The 9,613-nt window shown below is 42.7% G+C and overlaps 1 protein-coding gene across 1 annotated transcript; it reads left to right on the forward strand.

Moving 5' to 3' along the window:
• The first annotated feature begins 6,754 nt into the window (after positions 1-6,754).
• Positions 6,755-8,412, forward strand: pou3f2b (POU class 3 homeobox 2b). The gene is given in 3 exon segments (XM_055042372.1): positions 6,755-6,932; positions 6,935-6,993; positions 6,995-8,412. Coding segments are annotated over 3 exon segments (1,284 nt in total). The 5' UTR covers positions 6,755-6,922; the 3' UTR covers positions 8,210-8,412.
• The last annotated feature ends 1,201 nt before the right edge of the window (positions 8,413-9,613 follow it).

Consider the following 9,613-nt stretch of genomic DNA (forward strand, 5'->3'; position numbering starts at 1 on the left):
CGTTAACTCTCTCCCCACTTTTTGTCCTCTCCTACTTTTTTTTTTATCCTCTCATCTCCCTCCACCTCTCCTCCCTTCCTCCGTCCTGACCACACAGCTCAGTATGTCGTCACTCACCCACTGCATTAATCCTCCCATGCAGCCCAGTCAATCTCCCCATCTTTGATGCACACAACAATTACAGTAAAGATGAAAGGCGTGGGTCGGCCGCCTGCCCATTATGTAAGACCTAAAACAGGGAGAAAATGGCTGAGATGCAAGAAAACTGGCCTGAAATAATAATAATAAAAACTTTTCGAGGCGGATGGACATGCGATGTGTGCTGGTGAATATTGAAAGAAGTAGAAACAGAATTACATGACTAAATGTAAAAAAAAAGAAAATTAGAATCTTTGCAGCCAGCAAAAAAAAAAAAAAAAACAGAAAAAACAACAGCAGCAAACTTGCAGCAATGACTACTGAGATGTTTAGCATTTACACTTTAAAAACACAAAATTGCTGCAAGAATTCAGCCCAGAAAAGAAGTTTGCATGGCATTTTAGTCTGGTAGATTTTAATCAATTGTACTAAATTGGTACTATGTAAATGTGACTGAAAGATTAATGAAATCTAAACAGAACAAAATGTTATTAAATTCTAATTATTATTATGATTTTGTTCAAAGGGTTTGTCCCTCCTGGAAAAAAAAAAAACAACCAAAAAGTAAGAATTGGTTCATATGATTGAGCCATAGATCATTAACGAAATAGTACAAACTTTTTGTATGTCTCCTGTAATTGATTATGCTAATCTTTTCAATAAAACCACCACATTTCATAAGGGTTAGCATGCTAGCAGCTTTAGCGCTGTCGCTAAGCTAACCAAAGGTGGAGAAGAAGTGAAATACTTAAAACTAGATGAACTGTTTTAAACATTCTTAACATTCACTAAGTTGATATTTTTTGAATAATGTGATCCATATGGATATATCAGCCTGACTGGATTCGACGTTTATTAACGGCTTGTTACAAAGTTGTTAATAATGTAGCGAATCTTGTCAGGATTTTCCTATTGTTGCTATTACAAACTAATAAACTTAGATATGGATAAAACCTATTTTCTTCAGCCGTGACCATGAACTTTTGTCGTCTCGATGTTTTGACGTGTTGAATGTCTTTAACATGGATGCTGTTTGGTATTTAAGATCTGAGACACAACAGGGGGAACGTGTTAAAATGTAGAAAACATGACCACTCTGCAACAAGGACTCTTCTATGAAGCTGGTCATTAGCATTCTGCTACTTTCTCTGCATCATATCAGTAAAAAGAAGAAAGAAAAAAAACCTTACAGAAGTGCTAGTGTTTTCATGGACTCCACAGTCCAATCACAGTCGAGCTGCTCCATATTTAAAAAGCCTTCACCTTGGATTCTCAGTCGTGTGAGGAGGAAGTCTGCGATTCTGAAAGCATTTCATATCCAACCAGCCTCAGCCTTTGATTTCCTTTATTACCCGAGCCGTGTCTTAATAAAATCTAATTATTTCCGCTCGCAGGACGTTTTCGGGTGAGAAACTGGCAGAGGGATGTGAGCTGATGTATGGGGGAGACAGTCGCCTAATTAGAGCGTTAGAAATTGAATCTTTACAGCACACGGGTCATATAATTATCCTACTGTTAATTTAACGCTTACATTCCCCACCGTTCACTTCACTCCCTTAAATGTAGCTTGGCAGCAGCTCAGCACCCCGGTGCCTGGGAGGAGGGCCCCCATCGTTGGCCCTTCCGAGCGGCTGAATAACAGCAGACCCTGAAGTCCAAATAACAAGGCTCGCATCGTTTATGCATTGTTAAGCCATGTAATTGAAACGAGCCGTAGTTTGCATATTACGCCATTAAAATAATGTGCTTCGCGTTTCTCCCAACACGACTGTTTAAGCCTGTGTGGCGATGTGGTAATTCCTCGAATTACAGCCTAATTACCGCAATGTTCTTTTGATTTGGCCGATTCCAATGTTACGCCACAATAATGTGGAATATTAGCAGAATGAATGGCCAAGCCGTGCCCGGAAACTTTTCGCGGCATAACTTAAATCCTGGCGGCCGCGTGAGCCGTCAGTGCAGCTGGAGCCACATCTATAAAGGATTATTAGCCTATGAAATGAGATCCATTAAAGGCCCAATCACAAATCTTTCATTAAAGAGCTCGGCTTTACGTGGAATAGGACCATTTTGTGTGCGTTCCTCTCTTGATCCTCATTATCCACTTTAAATCACAGAGTGTGCATATATTACTGCTGTAAACATCGTAATGATGTTTATGCTCGCTATAAAGATGTATTTAATTTATGACAGGTACTAGGAACTTACAGCATATTTGCATTTTTTGTCATTTTTTTTTTGTCAACACGAGCCTACAAAATAATAATGCAGTAAATTATTGGAGTTTGTAGCTATAAATATAGTCAGCCTTCTAAAGTCTGATACAATAAATTGTGTTCAGAAAGCAATATAGTTCTAAATTGAAATCTGCATTTGGTTCTCCGTACGAAAAGTTGAATGGTCGCCTTAAATTTGTCTGTTTGTATTATAATTGATACATTAGGCACATGTGGTTGTATTTATTAAACTTTCCCAACCAAACGGAAATTTTTTTAGTTTGCCATAAAAAACAACACAGTGAGCAGCATTTACTACTGTACAATTGATCCGATCAAAAACAGGGGAAAAAACGATGCGTTCTGTGCTATTGAGCTAAAGACGATTTTATCACAATAAATGATAAATCAATTAATTGCATGATAAATTTAAAAAAATCTCTGTAATTTCTTTTGCTTTCTTTCTTTCTACCAAAGTTGGTCTCCAGGTTGATGCTTTGCTCTCAACTAGCCATTTTCTTTCTGAAGGACAATTTTGTCTATAGAATCCTCATGATTCATTTTTGTTGTTTTGTTTATTTATTTTGGATATTTAAAACGTCTTCCAGCTCCAGTGTTAAATGTTCATTAAAATTGAAAGTTTATTGATTTTTGAGAGTGTTTTTGCATTGTTGTGCCGTCACCGTTATATTACTTGAAGGACAACAATACTATAGTTTATCGCGATATCTTCTGGGACAAGTTATCGTCTATCAAAATTTGCAATCGTGACAGGTCCACATGTAGCTCCTATTAAGATAAAAATCGTCCAGCCTGGTCACTAAAAAGCAGAACCGAAGAACCCAACATGCTGCAATTCACATCTGACCCTTCTCAGTGGTTGCATTTTACAGCTGTGATCAAATGCACCTTTCTGAGCATTAGGCAAAAGATAATATTCAGAAAGTAATGGTTTTCATTTGAACTGTTTATTTGATGCTTCTTACAAAAAGTTGCCTTTAATATCCGTCTGTCTGGCATCATAACTGATACATTAGGCATAGATGGCTGCATTTACCAAGCTTTCTCAGCCAAATACATTTTTAATTTGCAGTATTACAGTGTTTTTAAAAAAAATAAATAAATAAAGATTCAAATTGTTCAGATTCAGATTAGGTAGCCAGATTCAAACCCTGGCTACCTAAAATTTAAAAAAGCGGTCAAAGCAAACATAAAAAGTTCTGGAACTCCTTCAGCCTGCATATGGATTATAAAATAATCCAGTGCAGGTCAGGGAGAGCTGACCTGCACTGCCTCTTCTAAATTATTGCAGTTTAGAGCTACGAGCTACATTGATTCAAAACAACGACAATGAGAAAATAATAGCTTTAACCTGAACTCTACATGATACTTCTTACAAAGAGTTGGACGACTGACTTCAATATCTGTCCGTTTGTGTCACATTCGGTACATCAGGGGATGCAGTCGTACTTATCAAACTTCCCCAACAAAATAGTTTTCATTTGCAGGCTTCATTTCGTAAAATACAGATTCAAATTGTTCACCCTTGCCAATAAGAAAGCGGTCAAAGCAACCATAAAAATTTTTAAGATTATGGACCCATCCACTCGGGGTCAGAGAGAACCGAACCTGATGCAATTAGCACCTGAATCTTCCTGCATGCCTCTGCATTGTTCTCATGTTCCCGTCTGCACATTTGACACGTGTCCTTGTGTGAACTCTTTTTTTTGGGGGGGAATAAATTAACATGGCTGAAAATGATTTGTGAGTGTGAATATTTAATATATAGGCTTTTGTGTGTTCCCTGAACACTTTGAATGTTTTTTTTTTTTTTTTTGTGAAAGTATTTCTTTGATTGCTTTTTTTATTGCCTTTTAATTTTACTGCCGGTCCAAGTTATTAAATAAAATGTTTAATTACAGTTTCAGTCATTTGCATAGCAAGAAAGTTATAAATTGGGGATATTGGGAAGTGTATGGGCTGATTTATTGGTTTAATTTGTTGCCACTAGGTAATAACATTATATCTGGTGGGAAGTGAATTGTTGTAGGCCAGACTAAAACCTACGGTGCTTTTTAATTGCGTCCGTACTTGCAGGACGTCTCCGCGCCTTTAAATCTAAGTCGGTGGCAACGCTCAGAAGTTGTAAAGTTGAAATCTGCTTCTGGTCACAAAATACCATGTTTCTGTTCAGTTTTGATTTATCCCTCTGCAGAGTGAAGAGCAGCTCTGAGGAGAGACATAATCTCATCTTTTTCAGCTCTTCTAGTCCTTTATTCTTTCTTTCTTTCTTTCGGGGGCCTGCGTTCCTCACTCCTCCCTCCTTTATCCCTGCAAAGGCTTTGTCCCCGCAGCACAGAGCCTCTCTAAATAGAGGCCTTTAGACAGTCGTGGTTTGGAGTGGGGTTGGGGTGAGGGGAGAGGCATCAGCAGTGATGCAACTGCTGTTGTTTCATTTACCTCTCCCTATGGCAACCAGCAGCAGTCGGTCAGGAATGTCCCCTCTCTGGACAAAGTCCTGGTCCCTGCAGACTTGCCCTCCGTGCCCCGGACCGGAGGCCTTAGCTTGGACTTAATCCCTCTGTTCACCTCTGTCTGTTTTCACTTTATTGGACTTTGGACTCACTGTTGCATCTGCAGCAGTTTTCTAGACGACACGGGAACAAATTCACTGACATTCTCTCCTGCTGACAGTCATTTTTGCACAACCTTTGTAACAATCCAACAATATGTCCTTAAAGAGCTGCAAACGTATTTCAGGCGCCTCAAGTCTTCATTTACTGTCTTATTTACATTTTTTTTAAATCAAGAAATATTAATTATTTATATTATGTACGACACTAAAACTAAGCTCAGAGTTACTTTTTCGTTGTTTGTTGGGCCGAGTTTTTTCAAAAACTGATCGTTTCCAAACTGCTGCGTTTCAGCAGAGTGCTGAAATGCCAGACACTTTCCTCTGGACCATCCATGAGAACAGCACAGCCCTTCCCCCACCTGTTGCTGCACACTGCCAGTCAGCTGCCTGAAAGAAGGCTGCCACGCTTTTCCCTCGCTTACAACGATGACAGATTTGCCTCTGCTGATGTTCCATTTGCAAACAACAAGCAAAGCCGATAAAGATCACAAGGTCGCTTTGACAAGGTTTGGCTTCGTGTCTCATAGTCAAAGTATCACCGTTTTAGTCTGAATAGCTGCTGCTTTTCAGTCAGCGGTTAAAAAGCAACCAGCTCAAGCTGCACATGCAGTTTTAAAGTTGGGGGCAAATGCAGTGAAGCAGTGTTATGTTTTACTGCGTCCAATACCAGCTCGTGTCTGGCCCGTAGCCCCGCCCACTAAAGCTTCAAGCCGATTGGTTGAGCTCGGTTTGTTTGCAGAGAAGCGGCTGATGTCCAGCGAACAATGTCCAGAACTTTAGGAGCCTTGGAGACTCGATCGGCCTGAAACGAGCTGTGACGTCATCACGAGATGGGCTTTGTCGAACCTGCTTGTGGCTGAATTAAGAATTGACGTCTTTTGTAGTGAAAAGGACATTTATTAACGAATTAAAAATAAGCTTTTATTTTTTTTTATTATTTTTTATTATTATTTTTTTTTTTTGGTTAAAACTTGCTGGATGATTTCCGGGTTTTTTCTTTCAGGAGACGCGAGAGGAAAAAAAAACCCGCTGCAGTTTGTTTATCTCGTGTCTGAAGCGCATCAGGAAACCAGGATTGTTGCTTTATTTATCAAAGGGCTTTTTCTGACCTTCAGCTCGTTAAACTTCAGACTTGCATGTTCTGATGACACGTCACTGGCTCGGATGGATGTTTATGGACCTAAAAAAAAAACAATTGTGGAAAATTGTAGTTTTGTTGCGTCTCTAACGTGCGATGTCAAGTGTTGTTAATTCAGAAAGACAAAAAAAACGCATTTAATTGAGTTTTTCAGCTAATTAATGGTTGTTGTTTTTTAAATAACCACTAGTTAAACTAAACTAGTTTGATTCCATTGATTGAAAGAAGTGGAAATGATGATTTCTGAGAAATTATGTTATGGATTTTTACACAACTAAATAAGCAACATTGCTCAAATGAAACGGTCTAAATTCCTAATCAATCAACCAGCCTGCAGGTGACAAAATACCAAAATTGTTCCAATACAAAAAGAACAACAAAAAAGTCAACTTGTTACAATATACACATAAAGATGACATAAATGTGCAACTCATTGGTCTCATTTCCAATAAACATGTCTAAGACAATCGCATTTTCACAACCTAAACTGGTGTGCGCAACAACAGCCATCAATCTGCTGTCAGAGGAAATCCCCGCAGCTGGAGCTCGACTACCTGTAGTCTGAGTCCTAATAAAAACCTGACTGCCAGAGTAAATCAACTGGATCTTACAGCCGCACCTGCTGATCCCGGAGCTCCGTCTCCTCGCGCCGCGCTCCGGCTCTCCGCGTCCACAGGAGCCTCGAACAAGTCGCACCTCTCCCGGCGAAACAAGGCTGTGTTTGTTGAGACTCCCGCCGAGCCAATCCGCGCGCCGTCGCCCCTGGCAACCGTGTCCATCATTCCTCGACGCCCAATGAGCGACGGGGGCGGCGCGGAGTCCAGGTGCGCCTCGGCGTCCACTTGGCAGAGCGCCTGGGAGCCGCCTATGGGCAGGAGCGGATCTGTCAAATGCGAGGTTCCTTTAATAAGAGCGACCAGTCCGGCTCCGGGAGTCATGGCGACCGCAGCGTCTAACCACTACAGCATCCTCACCTCCAGCGCATCCATCGTGCACTCGGAGCCCGGCGGCATGCAGCAAGCCACGGCGTACCGGGACGCGCAGAGCTTGTTGCAGAGCGACTACCCGCTGCAGAGCAACAGCCACACGCTCAGCCACGCGCACCAGTGGATCACGGCGCTGTCCCACGGAGAGGGGACCCCGTGGTCCTCGAGCCCCATCGGCGCAGAGCAGGACATCAAGCCCGCAGTGCAGGGCGCCAGGGAGGAGATGCACAATTCCAGCAGCAGCCTGCAGCACCAGTCGCGGCCGCCGCACCTGGTGCACCAGGCGCACGGGAACCACCACGACGCGCGGGCGTGGAGGACCACCACCGCGGCGCACATACCGAGCATGGCGACGACGAACGGCCAGAGCCTTATTTACTCCCAGCCGGGCTTCGGCGTCAACGGGCTGATCCCGGGGAGCGGCCAGGGGATGCACCACCACAACCTGCGGGACAGCCACGAGGACCACCACAGCCCGCACCTCAGCGAGCACGGCCACCCCGCGTCCCAGCACCAGCACCAGCACCGGCCGCAGAGTCACCACGACCACTCGGATGAGGACACGCCTACGTCGGACGACCTGGAGCAGTTCGCCAAGCAGTTCAAGCAGCGGAGGATCAAGCTGGGCTTCACGCAGGCGGACGTGGGACTCGCCCTGGGGACCCTGTACGGAAATGTGTTTTCCCAAACGACCATATGCAGGTTTGAGGCCCTGCAGCTCAGCTTCAAAAACATGTGCAAACTGAAGCCGCTGTTGAACAAGTGGCTGGAGGAGGCGGACTCCACCTCGGGCAGCCCGACCAGCCTGGACAAGATCGCGGCGCAGGGCAGGAAACGGAAAAAACGGACCTCGATCGAGGTGAGCGTAAAGGGAGCCTTGGAGAGCCATTTTTTGAAGTGCCCTAAGCCGGCCGCGTCGGAAATAATCACCCTGGCGGACAGTCTTCACCTGGAGAAAGAAGTGGTGAGAGTTTGGTTTTGTAACAGGAGACAGAAGGAGAAGCGCATGACTCCTCCCGGAGGAGCGCTGCCGGGCAGCGAGGATGTGTACGGGGACACGCCGCCGCACCACGGGGTCCAGACCCCGGTCCAATGAACTCTACCGGACCGCTCCTCCAGGACTTGTTCATCGGTTGTTTTGTTTATTTTTTATTACTATTAATTAATATTATTATTTATCCCCGAGGTTATATATAAATCACTGGACTATGAGACGATCTAGTGAGTGTTTTATGTATAATAGATTGCAGTGAGCAGCTCCACGATGTCTGCAGTGAATGTGAGAGAGATGAAGGGGGGTGGGGGTGGGGGGACATGCCCAGCACTGTGAGTCGACGCGGTTTTAAGGTGTAGCCCCCGTTGTGTATTCAAAATTATATTTGACTCAAAATAATAACAATAAAATAACAAAAAAAAATCACATAAAATAAAATAAAAATATATATAAAAAGAAAAAAAAAAACAACAGAGAGGGAGGGAAGTATTTTTTAGATGAAAAGCCTAGCAGAATAGTTTCCACTTTTCTATCAACTCCGACATCATTGTTGCTCTGTGCAGAAGCGGGGAAGTTTGTGGCTGCGCGTCCTGCTGCGAACGGGCTGGGGGGGGGGGGGGGGAGGTGGCCTGGGGGCCCGGGGGGCAGATAGGGGTCACAGAAATGAAGAGGAGGCTAGTAAAAAGGCTGCAACCCCAGTCAGTGTAGTCCCATCTGTCAGCTGCCACTCATCTATTATTATTATTATTATTATTATTATTATTATTATTATTATTATTATTATTATTATTATTATTATTGTTGTTGTTGTTGTTGTCGACCTCTGCAATTAGCGGCGTAAACACACAGACCGCTCTGTGTTTTTCTCAGCCATCATAAGCGGTTCAATAACAGGATCTCCTCCCTCAAAGCGTTTGTTCTGCTCGTAGAAGAAGAAGAAGAAAAGGTTCCACGGGGATTGATTGGACTATCTGGCACTTTTCCCACGACAAGATGGGCTCCAGATATCTCAGCAAAAATAACTAAATGAATAATCGATCATAATAAGACGGCAGCAAAACCATCCGGATTCAAATCTGTAAATATTGTACAACTTTCAACGAGAAGTTATGGATTTATCCCTTTTTAAATATATAAATATATATATATATAAATATATATATTATTTTTCACTGGGGCACTTTTGTTTTTGTTTCATTCTCCCACCTTATAATTTTATTTTATTTGTTTGTTATTGAGTCTCAGAATCCAGCCGAACTGCTGCCTTGTGTTTTCCTCCTCTCCTCAAAAAATGCGTTTTTTTTTGTTTTGGTTTTTTGTTGTTGTTTTTATTTATTTTATTTTATTTTTTGGCGCATTTAATTTGCAGCTCGTGTGTTATCGATTTAAATGTCAGCCAATTCATTTTGGGTTTGAGTCACTTCCCGCCCGCTGAGTGAAAAACAAACAAACAAAAAAAAAACATCCAAAACACAAAACAGCGCTTCAGAACCTGAACCGAGACAG

Source organism: Poeciliopsis prolifica, unplaced genomic scaffold (genome assembly GCF_027474105.1).
Source record: "Poeciliopsis prolifica strain line A6 unplaced genomic scaffold, Auburn_PproV2 SCAFFOLD017, whole genome shotgun sequence".
Lineage (NCBI taxonomy): Eukaryota > Metazoa > Chordata > Actinopteri > Cyprinodontiformes > Poeciliidae > Poeciliopsis > Poeciliopsis prolifica.